We start from the raw sequence: 22796 nt of genomic DNA, 5'->3' as shown, positions 1-22796 counted from the left end.
ACTAGAATTCACGTTTTCTGCTCATTGCTAGTGTTGATGAAACAATGGTCAGCACTAATTTGGTTAGGATTTGATTGTTCTCATTCACCCATCACTGTAACTTACAGATACCTGTGAAAGTTGCACCTCCTTGCCTCAAAATTTACAGAACGTGTTATGAACATAATCACTTGAGCAGTAGTTCTTCTAGTGTCTGGAAGAGAGCTTACCATGATTTACCCAAGTGAATTTTCTTGCCCCTTTCATGCAGACCTCACTGCCTCTCTTTTTAATCTATCTTCTTACATATTGGTTGGGTTTTTGTTGTCTCCTGGATATCTTATTCTGAAAAATAGGATAATACCCTTCTTGAAATGAAGGAGCTATTCTCTTTGTGCAGGAGCCAGTCAAAGAGAGTCTCGGGGACAGAAGTGGAAGTGTCAGTACCTTCCCCTAGGGCTGCCCAGTGTTACAAGACAGCAGCTGTTTCGACTCCTGTGTTAATAAGACGCTTTTTAATTTGTATTATCTAGCTGCCTAATTTAATTTCCAATCCTCTTGAATAGGGTATTGATTAAAACCCAGTTCCTACATAGTTTTAGGTGTACGTGTTGGTCTGAGGTGGAATGGGAAAAGTTTCTGAGTAGTGCCAATAGAAGTTAAATCTGTGGACAGAGCCAGTGGCAGCAATAGGGATAAAATTGTAAACTTACTCTGATTTTTTTGAGACCCCTGTGGGGGCAAGGGGCATCTCTGCCAACTCGGTGCTGTTAATCACAAAGCAGCTCAATGAAAAGGGTGGAGAGCCATTTGAACCGAATGTCTTCTCCCCTCAAGTGTGCAGGCAGCTTTTATATGTTGCCCTCTAAGTCAGTAAAACGTTTCCTCTTGGAGCATGGTGCAGCAACGGCAGTGAACTGAGCTCCTAACGTAAAGGCTTTGCTCTCTGTGCAGCATGAGACTTGATGAAAGCAAGGGAACCGATGTTCTGCTGTGCGTCTAGTATTGCGTTCAAACTTCTGCCTGCTCTCTGGAAGTATTTTCACCCCAAACTTAGATTTTCTTCATTAAGTACTAAACTAAATTGATTGTCTTAATGTCCTGAGTTGCCTTAGAAGGTAACTGAAAGTTCTGTCACGGTTCTGTAATTGCTAAACAGGTTTTCAGACGCAGTGTAGGAGGCTGATTTTGTGACCTGAAGGTCTAATTTGGCCTATCTGTATGATAAAGTGATTCAGCATTGACACGATTACTGATATGGGGGGGGGGGGGGGGGGGGGGGGGGGGAAGAAACTAGCGGCAAAACTATCTTGGGGTTTTGTTCAAGGTGGCATGGATCTACTTTCCAAGTATATTCTAGAATGGCAACATCTATAACTCTTGAAACACCTGTGGTCTCTTTTCATCGTCAGTGCTTGAGATTTCAGTATGTATTGACTAAAAAAAGTGTAGAATGGGTTCTTGCAATGATACAGTCTTCTATCCTCAAGCTCTGAGGACTGTGGTTGTTCTGCTGTAAAGCAGAATTTCTAATTTTTTGTGAATACTTAGCTGCTGTTCAAGAATGAAACCATGTAAGGACCATGACACTGTATCAAAACATATTCTTTAATGTGTGGGATGACCGTGTATCAAGGCAGGGATGGTAGCTTTCAGCATCTCTTGCTCAGACATTCTTGCGCAGGCGTTAGCTGTTGAGATTCCCCCAGCTTCTAAACTGCTTTTAGATGAGTTATTCTAACAGCAGTTAGAAACTGCTTGTTTTTTGCTTACTGGTGGTCTCCAAGAGCAATTTGTTGCTTAGAGTTGGAAGGGTGAAGGAACAAACTAGTGATTTTTTTGTTTTCTTTTTGGTTTATGATGGCTTTCAGTAAATGAGTGCTGAGATAGCCTAAGACCAGTAATTGAGGGTTTACAGGGTCTGCTTTGCCTCCCTGTCTTGCTTGGGCTGAGAGAGAAAGGTTGGAGGGAGCCAATGGTAAGCAACCTTCATGTGTTAGAACTTAACATGGAGTAATACTTGAATGCCACAAACTCAAGAAATTGCTTGAAGTTGCTCTGTGTATAGTTTTGGCAAACATTTTATCTGGGTTTTAATATTCTTTTTTTAAATCAGTGTTCTCTGAAGTAGCTCTTGTGCTCTTTCAATATCTGCATCTATGCTGAGAGTTGTTTGAACTTTTGCAAAACACAAGGTCACGTTTCAATAGAATGTGCAAGATTAGAATGGATTATTCTCTATTTGTGCAAACAAGTGATTCTGTATTTGTTAGATAAATCAGTTTTTATCTGGGAAATGTAAGTAACAAAGGTGTTAGTAAGTAAACAATCTTCATTCCACTTTTTAGAATAAAATTTTCCATGTAAAAAAAACATATTAAGGGCTTTTTTGCACATCTCACGCTTGGACAAATGATAAAGCACCTCATTTTAGAGATGCTAATAAGCTTTTAAAATGCAGTAGGAGTACTGCTGCTTCTAGGACTTCTGCAGCATCTGAAGTCTAACGTTTTAAAAATCAAGCGCTGCAATTTAACTGGTAGCAGATAATAGTTGAGCTTACTCCTGTACATTTCTCTGAAGATCTGGGTTATGGTCCACAGCTTAGTCATTTAAAAGGGAGGAGGGAATTGGGTTTTAATTATTGACTTAATCAGAATGTCTGGAACCCCTTCTCTTCTTCACGAAGTAGTGATCTGCCAGAAGTAGGTTGCTGTAAAGTGGATTTCAGACATATTAGAAGTGTAGTGTTAATACTTTGATATATCAGTTGTCAGTGTGTGTTAATGCAGGCTGAAGTACGGCTTTGAGTTTCCACAAACTGAGGAGATGCCAAACGCATTTATTTAGTAATGGGAAATTCTGAATGTCATATCACGAATATGCTGCGATGGAAAAAGCAAGGACCAGATGCAACGTCATGTTCCAGAGCCAAAATAATGAAGGATTGTTGAAACAAACAGTTATTCATAATCAACTTGACACTATGCTACCCAGGTCTGTGAAATATCTTGACGCTTCTGTGAAGACTGGCCATGTGGCTGCAGGTGCTGTCTGGTAGTCTTCAGGATGGTAGGGTAGTTGGGGGTGCTGACCTCCCTGAGACCAGTTACTTCCAGCAAACAAGTAAACTCGAAACTGAGTGTAAAAAGGAGGCATGCTTCACAAAAAAACTTCATCCAAAATATCAAGGAAAAGGTAGGAAGCCTGTTTAATGTAAGCTGGAGTAGTTAAATAACATCGCAGAAGATGATGTGAAAAGATATACATCAAACTAATAAAGAGGTTGGAAACAGCTGAATGGAATGCAAGTAAACTGCCAGCTCGGAAGGATGCGAATTACTGATTTGTCATCTGGGTGTGGGACTAGTTTCTCCCAGGTCCTGGGCAGTGTAGTCAAGAGTTTGATAAAAGGTCACCCGTGTGATTATAGAAGCTGAAAGTGTTTCATTCTGCTCAGTCACAGTCTTCTGTGGTATCACAACTGGAATAAAAGGCACTTACTGCCTTTGAGCTGTCAAGTGGTAAGCAAAGGGAGTTCAAGAAAACCTTGATGAAAGAAGCCAAATTTCATTGAATTGGGAGGAACTTTTTCTGGAAACTTCTAACATGAAAAATGGATAACTAAGAACAACTCAATCTGGATATATCGTATATATTATATAATATATACTTGTGTTGCAAATAATTACAAATTTAAAGAAGGATAGCAGTAACAAAATATTTTATGTTCTAAACAATTTAAGAAATAGTTGCAAGTAGGACAGAGCTCTTCCTCCAATAGCTGATCACTCAAAAGCCAAGCTAGTACAGAGCAATCTAGACTGACACAAGAGCTTTTCGGAGTTAGTAGTTGAATCATTAGGGAAGTTTGTTGGATACTTTCTCCAGATCTAATGTGTCATAAAACCCACCTAAATAGGAGGTTTGGTAATCTCAAAATATCACATGTTGACTGTATAAATGTCTTGCGTTACTCAAACTTGACCCAACACTGGAATGAGTATTCAATAACACGAAATGCTTGCTGTTACTGAAGCTGCAGTAATATTCCTTTGTTACGGAGGAAAAAGCCCCTGGCTGCTTTGTTGCAACTACCTGCAAAAGTAGCTTGTGGTAAAGCTGGCATCCTGGATAGACATGACTTTTGCTACTTAGTTCAGATTGCATCATTTTGAAGAACATCTCAAGAACTCTCAGAAAAAGAAGTACAGGGAGATATATACAATATATTTCCAGGATGATGGACGTTTTTATATTGACAGTAATCAATAAATTGTAAACTTAGAATGCATGCATTAAAAGATAGGGTATAAAAACGGCTTAATTTTCAATGTTATGCTTATCTTAATCCTGGGATTATGTGCTGCCTCTGGCTAAGTTTTGCAAAAATTATTTTTTTCCCCCAAATTCTCAGTTAAGGTCTAATATTATTAATGGAAAGAGCTTTCTGACTCTTTAGACTTTGATTTGTAGGACTTGAGCAAGTTTCAATGTAGGTAAAATGAAATTTTAGATGCGGTAATGCAGGAAAAAGTATTTTTTTTTCTTTAATCAAGTAGCATATTTCTAACTTTTTTTTCTTGAACTGGCTTTTGTTTATGTAGCAAATAAGTTTATATCTCACTTGGTATATTTTCACACTCAAAAGCAGCTATTTGCAATTCTTAACTTCACTTCCACGTCTTTGCACACAGGCTGAGGCTGAGAATTTGGGGGTGGGTGGAATAGCAACTGATTGTGTTTGGTTGAGGAACTCCTCACAGTAAGAGGTGAAGTAAGAGAAGGAGCGTAGGAATCAGCTGTGAGCCTGAAGTGAGAGCCTGGAAGGCAGCAGAGGAGGGCAGGGAGCAGAAAAAGCTACAGCCTTGCAAGGTGAAAGAAGGATCACAGTTATACAATTTGAAAGTTCATTCAAATAAAACTTGGTTTAGAGCTTAAAGCTCTCCTTATGTTCTTCTATCTTTCCTGGAAGAGAAAGATGTAGACATTAATGAGAAATTCCAAATATTAGCTGGTTTGAGCTCTGGTCCGACATAGGTCTTTTTTCCCCCCCCTCATAGGTTTCTCAAGAGTTTTTGTAAGAGACCCAAATGTTAAATTAGGCATCCTCAGCTCCTACACTGTAATTCCCTTGTAGCATAGTTGTTATATAATATTTCATCCTTTAACTTGACCTCCAAATTTAGTGATGGGAATAGGACAATTAGCTTCCAAGAAGCTTCAAACGTGAGTAAATTTCTGTAATGGCTGAAACCCTGTTTTCATGGCACAAGAACCTCTGTCAAGCTAAAGCCATATCTTTTCTGTTGTTGACTTAACAAGGTTCTGCTGAAAATAACTTTGTGGATTATCTTGTTGTTCTCTGCTACTAGGCACTTCTATTTATTATAGAATCATATAGGTAGGAAGGGACCTCTGGTAGTCGTTTAGCCCAAACCCCTGCTTGAAAGACAAACTAGAGCAGGTTGCTCTGGGCTTTGTCCAGAAGGTTTGAATCCCTGGAGATGATGCCACTGTCTCTCTGAACAACCTCTTCCAGCGTTTGATAGCCTTCAGGGGAGCAGAACTTACCTTCTCATCTAGCTGAAATTTCCCATTTTCTGACTTCTGTCTCAGATGTGTGGATGTGAAGCTTAGGGACACGGTTTAGTGGCGCGCTTGGTAGCGTTAGGTGATGATTAGACTGGATGATCTTGTGGGTCTTTTCCAACCTAAATGGTTCTATGATTCATTTCTTCCTGTCCTAGCACTGCTCCGTGCATCAAGAAACAGTCTGCTTCTCACTTCTCTGCACACTCACACTTAGAAACTGACATTTATACACTTTTAAAAATATTTATATAGTGTCAGGGTATGTTGGGTCAAGCTTTTCTATTTAAATTATTTTTATCCAGAAAGCTAACACTTTTGTAAGTTTACATAATCAGACAGTGTTCTTTATAGCTCCAGCTTTTATCTCCAGTGGTAAATCTATTTATCAAACTGTTCACTGTTAAATGACAGTATGAAATCTTAATTGTCATGTGTTAACATGAAATAACTTCCTAGAATTTACAATGAAAGAACACAACTGTTCTGCCTTTTTTCTTACTCCAACGTTGAGTCATTAGATCCAATTTTCAGTAGAGGTAAGGTTGGTTTGTGTAAGGTTCAACAGTTCTGGTTGTGTCTTTTTTGACAAAATCGGAAAGTGCCTGATGAAATGGCTTCTTCCAAACAGAAAACTTAGGTGCCTAAATAAGGGGAGTAACTGAAAATAGCTTTTCCTAAAAAGCTCAAGTCCTCTGTAACACAGGACATTCTTCGGCAAAGTCTTTGCTTTGCTCTGCAGTCACCTACATCTGCCCAACGCTGGCAGGTCAATGAGCATGTAGATGTACGCTGCCTTGGGTTGTGCAGCGCTGCCTCTGACATCTGCAGATTATTTTGTATTAGCGTATATCTCTCTTCCTTTTGATTAAATTGTCAGATATCTGACAACGTGATAAAGAATCCTGTTGTGATATGGGTCACTAGCAGCCATCTAAATGGCTGCTGGGCATTGGCGTGGAGTAATAGTAAAACTGATGGACTGCATCTGACAAACAGATTGACTGGGAAGCTTAAGTGCGGCCACACAGAACTGCCGCTTTGATTAGCAGAGCGGTAGGACTGCTAGATGTTTATCGGTCTTGTTTTATGCTCTGTTACTTGCATTTCAGTCCATGATGAGGTATTTCCAAAGAAAATATTAAAATAAGTGAATTAGGAAGCGTTCATAGCAAGCACATCATTATAGTTGTTATATTTGAAACAAATGTACAAGTTGTGCATCATTTCGGAAGCTAAATTTGGCGCTGTGTTACTAGAGAATTTTAACTGTCTTATGTATGCATGGGTAAGAAAAGAGCTCAAAAGTACATGCGGTAGTAAAGAGTTTCTCTTCCACAATTACTTATTGTGTCCTGCCTCCTCCACCCCTGAGGTCGCTGTGTCTTGTGTTATCCAGGTTACCTCCTCCACTTCTGATTTAACGTCTTGTCAGCCTCTCTATGCCCGTTCTGCCACATCGCTGTCCTCCCGATTTTGCCAGCTCTTTTGCTTTTGTCTTATGTGCTGCTCTTGTGTGACCCACATCCTCTTTGCAATCCACTCGCTCGCTTTGCATGCGGAATGAGCTGGCTGGAGCAGTGCTCCTCTGCTCTGCTTGCTTGGCAAAGTGCAGGCTTCAACTGTTCAGCTCTGAGCTTGTCTGCCCTGCTGAAATTCAGTGGGGCTCTTGCATTTTTAGCTCTTTGGTCTGGGACATGTGAGGGCTAACTGAATTTACTACTTTAATCTGTCCTAAATTCTTTGCTTTATTGTTCCCTCTGTTCCTAGCAGTACACAAAAGCTGATAAGGAAGAATAACTACTGTCTTCCCCGCTACCTGAAATGTACTCAAGGGACAGACAAAATGCATTTCTGTGTACCTTTACTATGTTTCTATCTGCCCCCTTTAGCAGCTTCTCAGAGAGCTTTTATAACTGTTTCCCTTAGATCTGTATTCAGTTTCTCCTAGGAGAAAATATTAAACGCTCACAAGTTGTCTCTATAGTGTATGTCTCATTCTTTTGCTTTTATGATGTCTTGGAGAAGAAGGTATTTAAGATTAGTGTTGACAGAGTTGGCAGAAAAATTGTGTGCTTTACCTTCAGATATCGGTCAGCGGTACCGAAACCCTGCTCTGCAGGGTGAGCCATAGCTCTGTCCTGAGGCAGGAGGGAGGGGAGTCCCTTCTAGCAGGGCAAGGAAGGTAGGCAGGTCCCGGATTTGTCCCCCTGTCAGAGAAAAGAAGGAAGGCTGCTGATGCTTCAGGACCCTGGGGGAAAAAAGGTGATGGCTTGATGGGACTAGAAAGGTATGAAGGGAAGAGGAGAACTTAGCTGCGTGTAGGGTAGGAGGTAACCCTGAGCCACGCAGAGGGAAATGGGATTTCGTGATAGAGGCAATAGGCCAAAAGATCCAAACAGAACATCTGTGTTTGCATCAAAACACAGGAATGCACATAGCTCTACCAAGCGAATTTTCAGCAGATGTTTTGGCTGGGGAGCGGCTTGATCAATCTCAGTCAAATCCGAGTTTCTCTCAGATTTTTGAGAGCCACTTTTAAGCAGTTAGCTTACACTTTTTTGTTACCTTTTAATACAGAGTTGTTGGCTTTCTGCTTCTTGAATTCACATTATCTGACTTCTTTTCTCTGCAGTCATGAGTTAAAAATTAAGAGAAACAACAGTTCATGAAAAATGATAACTGTCTAATTCCAGGACCTGGAGTCCCAAGAGCGATGTGGTGTATAAATGCATAGAAGCTGCCTTTATTATTTGGTAATTGTCCTCCCCTTCTTTCTTTTTGGAGTGCTTTCATTGTTTTCTGGCTTCTTAGTTGTATGCTCCCTGGTCAGCCTGGTGACTGCATGTAGTGGCAGTGGCTGCAGCAATGATTGATGTGGAGACTAAATTGCTAGACGCAGCTAATGAGTATTTCATGGAGCAGTTAGTCAGCAAACCTGAAGATGGAAATGCAGTTTTATGTAGTTCTGACCACTGTTCGCAGCATCTAGTTCAAAGTATTGCTGTCAAATAGCTCTGTAAAAATGTATTTAAACTTCTTACAGGACCAAACACTTTTCCCCCCCCTGCTTTTTTTAAAGAAACTACTTAAATAAAGTACTTAAAAATTGAAAAGCTTATTGGTGAGAATTTATAAAAGTAAAATCTTTGCAATTGGCATGGGAATTACTTGAAGATGCCATGTGGGAGTCTTGAAGTAAATGCGTACACCTATCAAAGATATTAAGTCTAAAAAGAAACTGGTGTGGGCACCGCTAAACAGCAGGACAAGAGAGGTGGTTACACAAAGCTGTTCACCATGTTCTTAAAGTCAAGTTTTGTCTGCAAGAGCAAAGTTGAAAGGATCATAAATCCTGGCAGCATATGGTAAAAATGCAATGCAACTGAGGCAGATGCTTGAGGAACAATTTGCAGAAGACATAAATTAAACTCTTTGAAACGCTCTGGGAACACGAAGGAACAGGAAGCTTGTTAGAGAATGCGCAGAGCTAATAGATGATCCCTCTAATAGATGATCACTCTTTCTGTACTCTGGGAATAGAGCTGTATCAAAAGAGAAGCTACTGTTGCATGTGCATTCATCTTTGAGCTTTGAAGAAGTTCTGGATCTCCCTTGAAATGGAAGTGTTGGTAGAAGCAATTATGGAACAAGGTGGTATTTTTTTTAAGACATGAATCAGAGGGTGTTCAAAGGTACTACATACCAACCTACCAGAACCAGAAGGTATTTAAAGAAGCTCAAGAATTAAAAAGCCAAACTACTAAATGTGGATGTGACTTTTCGGCTTAAAACTTGGTATTTAGAAGACTCGAAAGTAGCTTTTAAAAAGAAGCTTACTGCTAAGAAGTAGGGCTAACATCTGCAATGGGAAAACTAGGAGAAACTATTGTAGGGAATAGAGTTGGTGGGCAGCTTCTGATTATGGCAGAGTGGAAGGTCCAAGTGGCTTTTGAAATAGGGAATCATGCCTGAATAATCATACAGGATTCCTGAAAAGAGTCAAAAAAACCAAAACATTCTCACAAGGGCAATCTGATGATTGTAGTCTACTTGAGTTGCCAAGGACATTTAACAAGGCTTTTCCTCAAAGGCTGTGTGGGAAACTAACTTCTTACCAGATAAGAAGGGGGTTGCCAACTCCAGCAGCTTTATGGAGACAAGGCTGCTCCAGCTCCGTGTTTCCAGGTCCAAACAAAAGCAAGGCTGAGCAAGTATGTATTCCTCATAGGCACGTGCATGAACTTATGTGTTTAATACGTGCGTGTGCAGGGTGAGCTGCAGAGGTCAGTACAGACAGACAACGCAACACTCTTCAAACACAGACAGTACCAGTGGCCTTATCCTGATTCCCTTCCATGGCTGATCAGGATGAATGTCCATTAGTGGGAAGTGTCTGTGTAATTACAATAATTTCAAAAACATGTGTATATACACACACAAATGTATATATTCCTATGTTTAAAATAGGAAAAACAAACAAAAAACAGCACAGATCCCTTCTGGTAGCTGGCCTTGGACACTAAATCTATCTGGGAGCTGGACCTGGATCCACAATCTCCCCAGTCTTCACTGGCTAGTCCAGCTTGGGAATTTCAAGTCACTGTGCACTGATACATGTATCCTGACTCACTCCAGCTGTTGGCACCACAGACCCTCTGACCTATGCATCGCTCTGGTTGCTGGCACTTCAGATTTCACTTGCTTCGGTCCCTACAGTTACTTGTGCTGTAGTCCCAGAATCAAAGAATGGCCGAGGTCGGAAGGGACCTCAGAAGCTCTGGTCCAACTCTCCTGCCAAGCAGGATCGCCTAGAGCATGTTGTTCAGGATGGCATCCAGGTGGGTTTTGAATATCTTCAGAGAAGGAGACTCCACAACCTCTCTGGGCAACCTGTGCCAGTGCAGTCACACAAGCTCTGTGGTTTAACTCCAGTTGTTGGCACTTAAACTTCCATAATCACAGATGCACACATAATAGTCTATTCACTCAGGAAAATATTTAGGATTGGAGTTTAATAAGAAGACTGGCTTATTAGGTGCAGGGAAAGCCCAGACAAGCAACTTGTTTATGTTCTACTAGCTGCTCTTATCCCCTTACCTTTCTGCTTTTGTGTGCTTGTTCTCCCTGAAACCCTCTTGATTCCTCTTCTCCCTGCCTTTAGTTTCTCCCTTATGCATCCCAGAGTATATCTTGTACAATTTTAAGCATGCTTTCCTTGGATCCCATCAGGTTTCATATTCCCGAAAGCAGTAACAGCCTCCTGAGGCTGATGGGCCTAAGCAGGCAGCCCTTCCAGTCACTCATCATGGTGGGTCTTGCATCCCTCCTCTGAGGAGCTGGGTCACGGGCTTTGTTTCTCTAGGTGGGTTACTGGGGTTCCTCGGCCTGGCAGCAGCACACTTCTGTGTTCTTTTGTGTGCTTTGAGATGAGCTTTTTATCGTGTAGCCTAACAGTGCCCAATCATGTTTATCATTTAATTTGCTGAAAGGAAAATTTCTGTTACTTTGACTCATACTAACCTTATTTAGGTAAGCTTAGTATTCTGCTAGAGAGATCTGTGACTGCATGTAGCTTTATTACGTATATTCATGAATGCAACAGTAGGTACAAACTACCAGTGCCAACCCCAGCCGTCCACACAGGTAAGGGTAGAGAGCGTTTGGTGGGGAATAGCTGTTTCACGAGTGAGAGGGGTATTCCTGAACTGCCTCAGGAGGAGGGCACAGTTGACATACTAGAACCGCTTAGCAGGGAGCTGACTTGTTGAGCATGGTGACTCAATGGGATCAGTTAGTTCTGTCTTTACTGTGACCTACAGTTTCCAAAAATACTGAACAAAAATTGATTTTTCTTATCTCGAGATACAAGCTGATTAGAAGCACAAGTGAAAATGCTTTTCTGCTCAGTGTCCCTTTTGAGGGGGCTCTCTTCAAACTCGAATGCTGCAGGTGATAAACCCTTTAACCACACATACCTTTGCATATTTTTTTCTGATCTCAAACCTCCTTCTGGACACAAATGGAGAACTGAAAACCTAATTGTGGATCTTTCTGATATGCCTTTTTTGCATCCATAGCTAACTTGAAAACTTATCTTTTGGAGCTGAAATGTTGGTGTGAGAAGAATCTTTTCAAAAAGCAGGCCAGCAGCATCTTTTTATTGCAAAACTATTTGAGTGGGCTTACGCTATTTTTTGTTTGATTCAAAACAGATAAACGGCCTATGCACTCTCCCAACAATATAATGTTCTCAATTATTGTTGATGCTTATATGATTGCGTTGCAAAGATGTAACTGCAACTTGCATGGAAGTTCACGCAGTAAACTGACTAGCCTTGCATGCTGCTGCAGTAATGTTGGCAAACCAAGGGTCTCAACAGGGCTTTTGGAGAGGAGACAGCTCTGAAGCTGTGGCGGTTGTCCTACAGCTCAGCTGTATCTGTATCTCTTGTTCTTCTGTATTGCTGGTGATGTGGCTTTAATTGAACTAATTGTCTATACTGTACACTGAAACCAGGATGTGAGACTTGACAGTTCGGGGCCTGAGTGAAAGTGTCTTTAACATCTTTGTGGGTGACCTAGACAACGGGATGGAGTGCACCCTAGCAAGTGTGCAGATGACACCAAGCTGAGTGGTGCAGTCGATACAGCAGAAGGAAGGGATGCCATCCAGAGGGACCTGGACAAGCTTGAGAAATGGGCACAAGTGAACCTGATGAGGTTCAACAAAGGTGCAGCACCTGGGTCGGGGCAATCCCAGAGCTGAGCACAGCCTGGGAGAAGAACTCACTGAGAGCAGCCCTGCGGAGAAGGACGTGGGGGTGCTGGTGGACAAAAAGCTCGACACGAGCCAGCAGCGTGTGCCTGCAGCCCAGCAGCCAACTGCGTCCTGGGCTGCACCACCAGAGGGGTGGCCAGCAGGGGAGGGAGGGGATCGTGCCCCTCTGCTCTGCCCTGGTCAGGCCCCGCCTGGAGTGCTGCGTCCGGGGCTGGGCCCAGCACAAGGAGGGCGTGGGGCTGTTAGAGAGGGTCCAGAGGAGGGCCAGAAAGATGCTCAGAGGGCTGGAGCACCTCTCCTGTGGAGACAGGCTGAGGGAGCTGGGGGTGTTCAGCCTGGAGAAGAGAAGGCTCCAGGGGGACCTTATTGCGGTCTTCCAGTACCTAGTATGCCCACAAGAAAGCAAGAGAGGGACTCCTTATCAGGAAGTATAGTGACAGGACAACAGGTAACAGATTTAAATTGAAAGAGGGTAGCTTTAGGTGTTAAGCGGAAACTTCACTGTGAGGGCGTTGAGGCCCTGGCACAGGTTGCCCAGAGAAGCTGTGGATGCCCCATCCCTGGAGGTGTTCAAGGCCAGGCTGGATGGGGCTTTGGGTGACCTGGTCTGGTGGGAGGTGTCCCTGCCCATGGCAGGGGGTTGGAACTGGGTGGGCTTTAAGGGCCCTTCCAACCCAAAGTGCTCTGTGATGATTTTATGAAGTCTTACTAGACTGAACCTGAGAGTGACAAATTAGCAATTTGTGATTGTTTTTTAAAAAAAAGTCTGACTAGTAGTTTATATATATATTTTCTTGTGATTTGGAATAGTGTGTTAAGTATGGAAAAAGTCACCCTGCACTTTTAGAGCTTTCTATTTTTAACTCCTGGCTTTGTTTAAATGCAAAACATATAGAGGACTCTTTTTTTAGTGGTGCTTGAATGAGGATTGGTAGGAAAGAAAAGGATATGCGATGCACTGTTTTTTTAAATATAAATTGATTGCAGGGGTAAAATCCGAGTAGAGGAGGATAAAGCTGTGGGTGTTGCTGAGAGACTGGGGCCATTCAGATTCAGCTGAGTGGGGGAGTGGAGCAGGAGAAATGTATGTGTGGCTCAGCAGTGAAGTTGAACAGAGGCTGCTGAAGGTTTTAAGAGTTTTGAAAACTTGCTGCAATTGTTAATAGTTATTTTCATAGCCGGTTCAATCGAAATCGAACTGCCATCCATAGAACAGGTGCAGGGTGGAAGCTTATTGCTCTGTCTAGCTTTTAAAACCCACAATAGATGAGCTTAATGTATTTTCCTCTCTTCAAAAATAACTCAAATCCTAGAACTCTTAGCAGTTGCCTATCCGAGACTTGTACATTAGAAGAGTCTTTTTAGGACCGTGCTTGTTTTGAGAATCATGGATAGAGAAACAGTTTATAAATAACAGCGGTGAAATCCGTCTAACTTTTCAGAATAAATGCCAGCTCTTGAGGGAAGAAGTTTGTCCATGGCCTAATTCTTTCATGCCTTGCAGGTACTCGGTTTGTCACATCAGTTTCAAGTTTCCTGCTCGTGGTTTCCCATATAGCGCTCCAACTCAAACTTACGCATTCACTTGCACTGCGACAGCTAGATTATAAATCCCCTGAATCAAAATAGTCATTATGGAATACAATAACCTTTGAGTGAAAGTTCTGTAAGCTTCATGTATATGCACCTTTTAATCCCTTCCATAATGAAAAAGCATTTTTTGGCTTGATGAGATGTCGGTATAAACCGTACTTGCACATGCAAAGAAGTTCTTAGATACATCTGCTGTGGTAAATCCTATTCAGCTGAAGTTCTGAATCTGCAGATTCTGACAGCTTTTTATTCAGCGCTACAGCTGTTAGCATAGCTACATATGGTAGCGATGCTTGGAAATATTACCTGTGAGTTCTTAAATATGTATAAAGCAAAGAAATCCTTTACCTTCATTTGGCACTTTAAGATAAACTACACTGGCTCTTGAAACTGCAATTTTAAATCTTCAGCTACAAGGCTTTTTTTAAAAAATAAAAAATAAGAAAAAGATGGGATGTTTTTCAGAAATGCGGTACAATCTCCTAGGACCCTGAATCAGACAGTGCATTTAGGTGGAATTACTTCCTCTATGCATTCCCATCTCCATTTTTATATCAAACAAGCTGAAAGAGACTAAACTTTTCAATCACTGAAACTAAAGGCTTTATTAGAACACATAATAAATCTGACAAGGATTAAAACAAATAATGAAAACCTCAGGGTGAGGTAGAGTTAGTTATAAGGCTGGAAAACAAATCTATTGCTTGCTTCACATGCCATTCAAGTGTGTTGGCTTTTCCGTGGTCATTTTTTTCAAACCCAGCTCATTCTTCACTCTCCCAGTGTTTGTTTAGCTTGAGACAATCTGCAGTTTCCATCTCTAGCTTTTTCCTCTCGAGTCCACAAGAAAAATCTTGTTCCTCACCTTCTGATGCCTGACTGCGGTCCTGCTTTCTGATGCTGTTGAGAGCCCTGTCAGTCCTAATTGCCTTGTAGCTTCCTTGCTTGCTGGCTGTCCCTCTCTGTCACGTGTGTGTGTGTCTGCTGTGTTCCTAAGAGTGCTCAGTGTTTAGGGAAGAAGTCTCCTTTCTTCTCCCCACCATTCAGTGTTCTCCTGAGCACTTCTCTCAACTCATTCCATGTAACACAGCATCAGTATTGGAACAGGAATAAACAGGGTAGCATTCCTGCTGCCTGTCATTGTCTTTGCAAGTAGTGTTTTTAGGAATCTAATGAGTTTATTTAAGTAATCATTCAGTTTTGAAGTTCCGTCATAGAGGTATGTGTGTGTACTGTGTATTGTGTTCCTGATCTCCCCTCCTCTAACCAAAGTAGCTGTCTTAAATCACGTGGAAATGTTTTAGGATGTACCCAGCCAGAGGCGGTGTGGCCAACTTAATTAGAGCATTCCTGCAAATAAAAATGTTTTGAGGAAAACCTGGAAATTACTGTTTTAGACTTTACATTTCATAAAATATCATGTAATTGAAGAGCTTTATGGTGCTGTGTAAAAGGAATTTCGGGAAATAATGAAGAGATCAAATTCTATAAAGTATGAACATGAGTTCATATCCTATTAGTGTGACATTGAATGGGAATTTACTCATTCATGAGTTTACCATATTGGAGAGAAGAGGGAGATATATTGTGGAGGGAGAACTTCTGACAACAGAAAGCCCTTAACATTTTGGAATTATATGGGGAATATATGGAATATATAATAATATGGAATTATGTGGGGGGGAGGGATGGGAAGGACACGTTAAGCTGATGTCTTGTCCACTTCTTCTATTGAAAGTATATCAAGAGTGATTTTGGCCTTCTTAACATAAGAGTAGATAACTTTTTTTTCTTTGTTAGGTAAAGGTGACTGGCTATTCACAGTGTATGGAAGGGAGCAGGGATAAAGGTAACTCTGCATCTACCCACTACATTTTTTTGCGTTTTGAAGCTCCTTCCAGATAGATTTCCAAAGGCAACCGCTCCTTGTGTTGTTTTGTGCTGTGTGTCTCTTTTAAGCTAAATTGCCCGCAAAGGACAGGCGGGCAGGCAACTCCAGAGGCAGAGTGACAGCGCAAGGCTTCCTTGGGATTCCCAGGAATTTACATGACAAATCCCTTGCTATATTTCCATTCTTCCACTCTAACATATGTGCTGCCATCATTAATGACTTACATATAAATAGCTATGGTGTAATGACATTATAAAATCTTTTTATTTGATGTGAATAAAAGTAAATTTTGTACCTGTATTCATATCCGATGGTGTTAGTTTCTAGCAATTTCTCTTCTAAATTGGTTGAGGAATTTTGATGAAATCTACAGCTTACTGATAAGCCTAGTGGTGGCAAATTTTATTACATCCTAATCTATTGATGCAAAAGTGACATGCACGTTTTATTGTAGGACTTAAGACTTCATTTTGTTCAAACTTGAGAATGAGTACACTCTCACTGGTTAGTCTTGCTCTAGGTTATCCGATATTGAGGATATTCAGTTTTGAAGAAGAAACACCTAGGTATCATCTTGGTGGGAAGATGACTGCTAATTAACCAAGCGTTTTACTATAACCTTCTTAGTAAGCATAGTTACTTGCTTTGAATTTATGGGAAGGGTGTGGAAAGATTCAGTTCAGTCCCATTAACAGACATGGGCTTTGACTTTGAGAAAAGAAAGGATAATCTTACCTGCAGTGAAAAGATAAATCAATTGATAGTGGTTGTATTCACACTGGAGTAGCTTCCCTACATCTCTTAGCAGTGACAGTGTGCAGCAGTGTGCAAGTCCAACAGTGGCAGAGCCCCTAATTTTTTTCCATTCTTCATCAGAGGAGAGTTCAGGAAAAAATTGTTTGTGTGGGTGTACATCAAAGTCATGGGTTGTCCTCAGGAATGACCATGACAAAAATCACTCCTGGCAAAGAGACAACACATCTAGGTATTTACTGGGGGCACTGGTGATGTATTTTAGGAGGCAAAACTCCTCAGAATGGAGTTTCTGTGCTGGTAAGTCAAGAAAAAAGTGAATTCTGATTGATACGGAATTAAGGGCCATTCATGTTTATGGATGTGGGTGTATTAAACTCACTGAAGTTCATCTGTTCTATTTTAGGATATAATAACTGTCTACTTATTGCTGCCTAGCCTGTAGGCAAACTGTTCCCCCAGCACACATGCACACATTTTTATTTACAATTGTGTAAGTGTCCCTGCTGCATGCCTTTGCCATTCAGTCACATACTTTGCAGGCCTTCCAAACAATGTGTCCTACATTTGCATCTTCTGGCTGTTGGGGGGAAAGGAAAAAGGAAATGGTTTCCTCAGAACAGTTTTTTGGTTTATGTGTAGAAGAGAATGCAAAATTCCGAAGTTGCTTAAGATTTAAAGTCATGATGTCAGCAGCATCTCCTTGTTTCAGGAGACGGAATGAATGCTCAGCTGTGTCTTCCCATATGCCTGTGTTGCTGTTGAGAAACAGCAATTAATGGAGCGGTCAGGTCACTGGGCAATCTTAACTACTTTATGGCTTGCAGCCACTGATACGTTACAGACTACTTGACTCGAAGACTTCGTCTGGAACAACTGACACTAGCTAAACTTATAATTTATGCTGTCAAGATTCAAAGGCCATGCTGAGATCTCCACCAATGATTCTAGTGGAAGGAAATTCTTCTCAAGTAAAAAAATAGAGAGTTGCTGTTGCTTGGTTTCTTTGATACAAAATGAGGCTTACTTACCTTCTAATAAAGTCTTCATCCAAAAGCCCCAAATTAATTTGACAGTTAAACAAAATAACTTGTCTCCTATTTTCAAGATAATATCTGTTTATCCTTAGGACCAACACACGCTGGAGGGCACCCAGCTGGAAAGCAGCTCTGCAGAAAAGGACCTGGTGGTCCTGGTGGACACCAAGTTGAACGTGAATCAGCAGCGTGCCCTTGCTGCTAAGAAGGCTAATGGTGTTCTTGTCTGTGTTAGGCAAAGTATCACCAGCAGGTCAAGAGAGGTAATTCTTCCCCAGTACTCAGCATGGGTGAGGCTGCACCTGGACTACTGTGCCCAGTGCTGGGCCCTGCAGTACAAGAGAGACATGGACATACTGCGAGCAGCCCAACAGAGGGCTACCAAGGTGGTGAAGGGACTGGAGCAGCTCTCCTGTGTGGAGGGGCTGAGAGAGCAGGGACTGCTCAGTCTGGAGAAGAGGAGGCTCGGGATTTCATCAATGTCTATAAATGCCTGAAGGGGGGTTTAAAGAAGATGAGGCCAGGCTCTTTGTGGTGGTGCCCGGTGCCAGGACAAGAGGCAGTGGGCACAAACTGGCACCCAGGGGGCTTCCTCTGAGCACCAGGCAGCACTTCTGTGCTGTGCAGGTGATGGAGCAGTTGGCCCAGATGGCCTCCAGAGCTGCCTTCCAACTTCAACCATTCTGCAATTCTGTCAGTAAGGGTGCAGGCCTCTGTGTTAAGAATATAAGGGAGCTATGGTTTCAACCACATTTATTTAAAACCTGTTGTTTTTTTTTCCAAATCTCCTGTACTTACCAGTCCTTCAAAATCTACCAAGATCAAGCTTTATAAATGTTGTGCTAATGGCACCATGATCTACTGCCCTCCCTCTAGTAAGGAAGTTTCCTTAAGAGACAAATGCAGTAAGCAGGCAGAGAGCTTTGTCCTTCTTGTTGCATTGGAAAGTGCAATGACAATTTATTCAGGAGTGCTACAAATTTCAGGTGGTTTTCTTCAGTATGTAATCCCAGGTTTTAAATCTGTTTTTTGAATCTGACGTTTGGAAAATGTTCTTCTAGAAGGGCATAACTATAAGTCCCCAGGAAATCTTTTATCCTTTTACAAGATTTTTTTTTAAAACATATGAACCACTTCAGTGTCAGAGGAATGTTTGCAAACTACTTCTCTAAGGTCTAGTTGACTTACAATACCAGTAATTATTTCATTGTTAGAGAAAATTGTAGAAAATTTGATTGATCTGTTTTGTAAACTCCCAGCTATCAAATCACTTTTTTTGTCTGTTCTCTGTTGCTGGATGTTATTTATGGAATAGAGCAGGAAATAAATCAATGTTGAGATACTGGCTAATGACATCTTTTTGGTAATTTTAAAGGTTGGCAAAAAACAAAACACTGAACAGGTTTCTCTTTTTTCTTTTCTTTTTTAATGCAGAGCAAACTAATGTTCATGGTAATTTACTCTTTTGACCACAAAGAATAGCATTACAGTTTCAAGAGCTAATTTTTGGTTCAAATGTGTCTAGAAATGAGCAGACATCTTCAAATTTGCACCGAAGTCAAGAAGATGTTGTTGTTGAAGATTGGAATTGAGTGTGCAGAGCTAGGGCTCTTTAAAATCGGTACTGATATGCAAAGTTCCTGAAATGTTCACTGCTTGTGTTGTGATTATTTATCCTTGTCTGTTATTACTAAGGAAGCCAGCTTTACAATATACGTGCGCTCTGATGACAATTATGCTTTGGGTATATAGGCTTAAAAGGGTTTAAAAGCTTGTTTATGCTTGGAATAAATCTGGTACACTCGCCCACTGATGATGGTCTGTGATAGTCACGTGTAACTTTGTGTAAGCGTAATGGCAGTTGAGGGTTGGAGACAGGACAGCAGAATTTACTCAGGTGTGGGGGAAAAGTCATTTAACAAAAGAGAAGAAACAAAGTGATAGAAAAGATATTTCTCTAAAGCATCAATTTAGGGCAGAACCTGGAGGCTGGAGGTGTCGTGCCTTAACCCAGCAGGCAGCTCAGCACCATGCAGCCATTTCCTCACTCCCTTACCCCTCCAGTGGGTTGGGGGAGAGTTGGGGAAAAAAGGTAAAATCCGTGGGTTGAGATAAAGGCGATTCAATAGGACAGAGAAGTAAGGGAAATAATAGTACCGATAATAGTAATAATTATATATATGTTTATATAGAATTAGTTACTGTATTCCATTACCCAAAAAAATGACCTAATGGATTTTCTAGGACTGTATTCATCTCTATTTTGTGTATATGATACATATATTATTGGAGCTTCATAATTTCAAGGTCATGTTACATGTCCAAGATGCTATTGTGATTTAACTACAGAGTAATAAATATAGTACCAGAGAATAGAAGTCAGAATAGCGTGTCGCTTGTCGATTCCATATTTTTTTTTTAAGGTACACTAATAACTGCAATGTCTTTTATGTATTTTGGGAAAGTTAAAATATAGCCAGAAGGAAAGAAACTGCCTAAGAGGCAATACCATGTGTTTCAGCATTTTGAAATCCATTTTCCTGTTTACACCTTGTGTCTTACCAGTGGAGGCTGCATTGGTGCCTGTGCAGAAATGCCAGCACATTTAGTTTGGTTTGTACCCATCTGTAAGAACATAAATGTTCCTCGGGCAAAATCTTTGTTTTCATTTAATGCTTGATCATTATGATGGTGTGGATGCACATATAAATTACTTGAAGTCTAATGTATTCAAACCGAACTCTAGTAAAACACTCTTCTCACAGATGACATTTGAGGATTTTTAAAGCTGAAGGATAAAATGTCAATAAAAATAAAATGGAGTTATATAGTGTTCAGTATTTTGATGTATCCCACCTGCTTTCATAGTAATGTAGTGAATGATACAAGCTGGTTTAAAAGTTTCTAAGTTCATTATTAACATATTTTGGTGGTAGAAAGCATAGGTAAGAACAAGCCAATTGACGTTGGGCACTTCACTGAAGGAACCCCATAACTAAGCTGGTACGTGTGTTTTTAATTTACCCCCCTTGTCCGCTTGTACTTGGGCAGCACGATCGAACCTCCACTTGCACGATCGGTGGTGCAGATCTCCCCCCCCCCAAGTCCTCCCTCGTGCACCGAAGAGGACAGATGGTGTTCACTTCATAAGCCGCTAATCAATATTTTATCTTAGCCTGGTTGTTCAGCGTGAGCCTCAGGCTCTGTTTACTATAGGCTATTAAGTCCCTATTACAATATTAATTTCCGTGTGGACTTCCTGTGGTGCTTGTTGAGGTAATGTTCGAGTACCTCACAAAAAAGCCATTCTACAACCTTGTGATGAGGTAAAGGGATGTTATGGAGAGCACAAGAATATTAAAGATGAAAAAGAACACTATATTTTAGTGTCTGACCCTTACTTTGCAGCTTCTGGCCTAGACTGGCACAGCGTACAGTTCTATAAACCGCTGGGAGAGCTGCCAAACTTGTCCCAGCATCTGGCTTTTTAAGATGCTGTTTTTGATTGCCTCTGTAGTTGCAGAGTCGCAGGAAAAGATTTAGTCTTGTCTAAAAAAGACTTCAATTAAACCACAGACAGAAAGAGATAAAAGAAGGGAAATAATGTGAGTAAGGAAAAGAACTTCTGAACAGGGAAGAAAGAGAAGCTAAAACTTTACATTCCATGTTCAGGACCTCCTGGCCTGTTCAACACTGATTTATCCCGGGGGTGGACCTTTCCTAATCAATGACTTGGGCAAGGGTCCTCTGAAGATCACGGCAAATATTCCACGCGTCTAGGTGCACAGGGAGTCAGATCCAGGAGTATACAGGAAAACTTGCTGGAAGAACTCTGATGTTAGAAATCGTAATAAAGCTTCTCATTAATTTTGCATTTAAGCAAACTTCCTTTGTCCAGATGTTATATTTAGTGAGATGACTTCTTCCAGCATGCAACTGGTAAAAAAGTTATTGTGAGCAACAATTAGAGGACAAACATGAAGTATGATTATGTTTACATTCCCCTCTCCCACCAGTAGGGTAAGAAGCCATGGTATGTCAAGTTCAGCGCTGCTGTGGAGGAGACAGAAGAATAGTTGGTCGTAAGTACAAAGCTGTGAGTAGTGCGCCTTCTGTTTCTCTGGTCGTAGGAGGTGGTACGTAGACAGGGTGCTCAACAGGATGAACTGATGTGCCAACCACCCCCAAAAAAAAAGAGTCCTAGCAAGTCGGTGTTAATTGCAGGTGCTTTGTTTCAATAAAACTTTATTTGGAAACATCTGAAAATGCTCTTGAATTCTAGATGCCTTAGAGGACTGTTAGCATCTATCAGATCTCATTTTTCAATCTTTGTCGTGTTTGCATGAGTTATCTCATTAGAAAAAGGCAAATTCGTGACATCCAAGGCACATTCCATGAAAGTTCTTGTTTCATAGCTTAGGGTTTTCAGGTTTCTTGTTAAGCACAGTGCTGTGGGTTAACCCCAGCAGGCTGCTAAGCACCACACAGCTGCTTCTCTCCCCACTGTTGGGATGGGGGATAATCAAAAAAGGTCAAAGTGCAAGAGCTAGTAAGTTAAGATAAAGACAGTGTACTAGGCACAGCAAAGGCTCTGCGTGCAAGTAAAGCAAAATAAGGAGTTCATGCACTGCTTCCCATCAGCAGGCACCATTTGCAGGAAAGTGGGCTTATCATGTGTAACAGTTTTTGGGAAGTCAGACGCTAAAATTTTGAATCCCACTCCCTGTAATGCCTCCATCCCCCCTCCGTCGTCTTTGCTCCATTTTTTATTGCTGAGCATGACACCACAAGGTATGGGACATCCCTCTGGCCAGCCTGGGCCAGCTGTCCTGGCTGTGACCCTCCCAGCTCCTGGTGCACCCCCAGCCTAAGAACCAGAAGAGTCCTTGGCTCTGTGCAAGCACTGCTCTGCAACAACTGAAATGTCAGTGTGTTATCAAGAACGTTTTCATCACAAATCCAGAACGTAGCGCCACTCGAGTTGCTTTGAAGAAAATTAACTCCATCCCAGCCAAAACCAGTATACACAGCCAGATATTTTTTTCCATAATCTTTCTCTTGGAGAAAAAAAAAAAAAAAAAGAAAAAAACAACCAAAAAACTGGTTTCATGGGATTTTTTTCCCCTTCCTTGTACATCTGTGTCTATAGATGGATGAAAATCCATCATTT

At 41.3% G+C, this 22796-nt stretch overlaps 1 protein-coding gene and 1 long non-coding RNA gene across 2 annotated transcripts in view; both read left to right on the top strand.

Moving 5' to 3' along the window:
- Positions 1 to 22796, top strand: part of LOC310903614 (uncharacterized protein) — a gene marked incomplete at its 5' end in the record, with an annotated part of 260258 nt that overhangs the window by 8871 nt on the left and 228591 nt on the right. Inside the window, one exon of the mRNA XM_083847174.1 lies at positions 21643 to 21708. Coding sequence (XP_083703300.1) covers positions 21643 to 21708 — 66 coding nt within the window. The remainder of the gene's footprint in view (positions 1 to 21642; positions 21709 to 22796) is intronic.
- LOC310882159 lies at positions 1271 to 17712 on the top strand. Its single transcript, XR_014572830.1, has 3 exons — positions 1271 to 13856; positions 15746 to 15794; positions 17302 to 17712. It is a non-coding gene; the product is annotated as an uncharacterized lncRNA (long non-coding RNA).

This window comes from Anser anser (genome assembly GCF_964211835.1).
Source record: "Anser anser genome assembly, chromosome: 1".
Classification (NCBI taxonomy): Eukaryota; Metazoa; Chordata; class Aves; order Anseriformes; family Anatidae; genus Anser; species Anser anser.
This window is presented reverse-complemented; position numbering and strand designations above follow the sequence as displayed.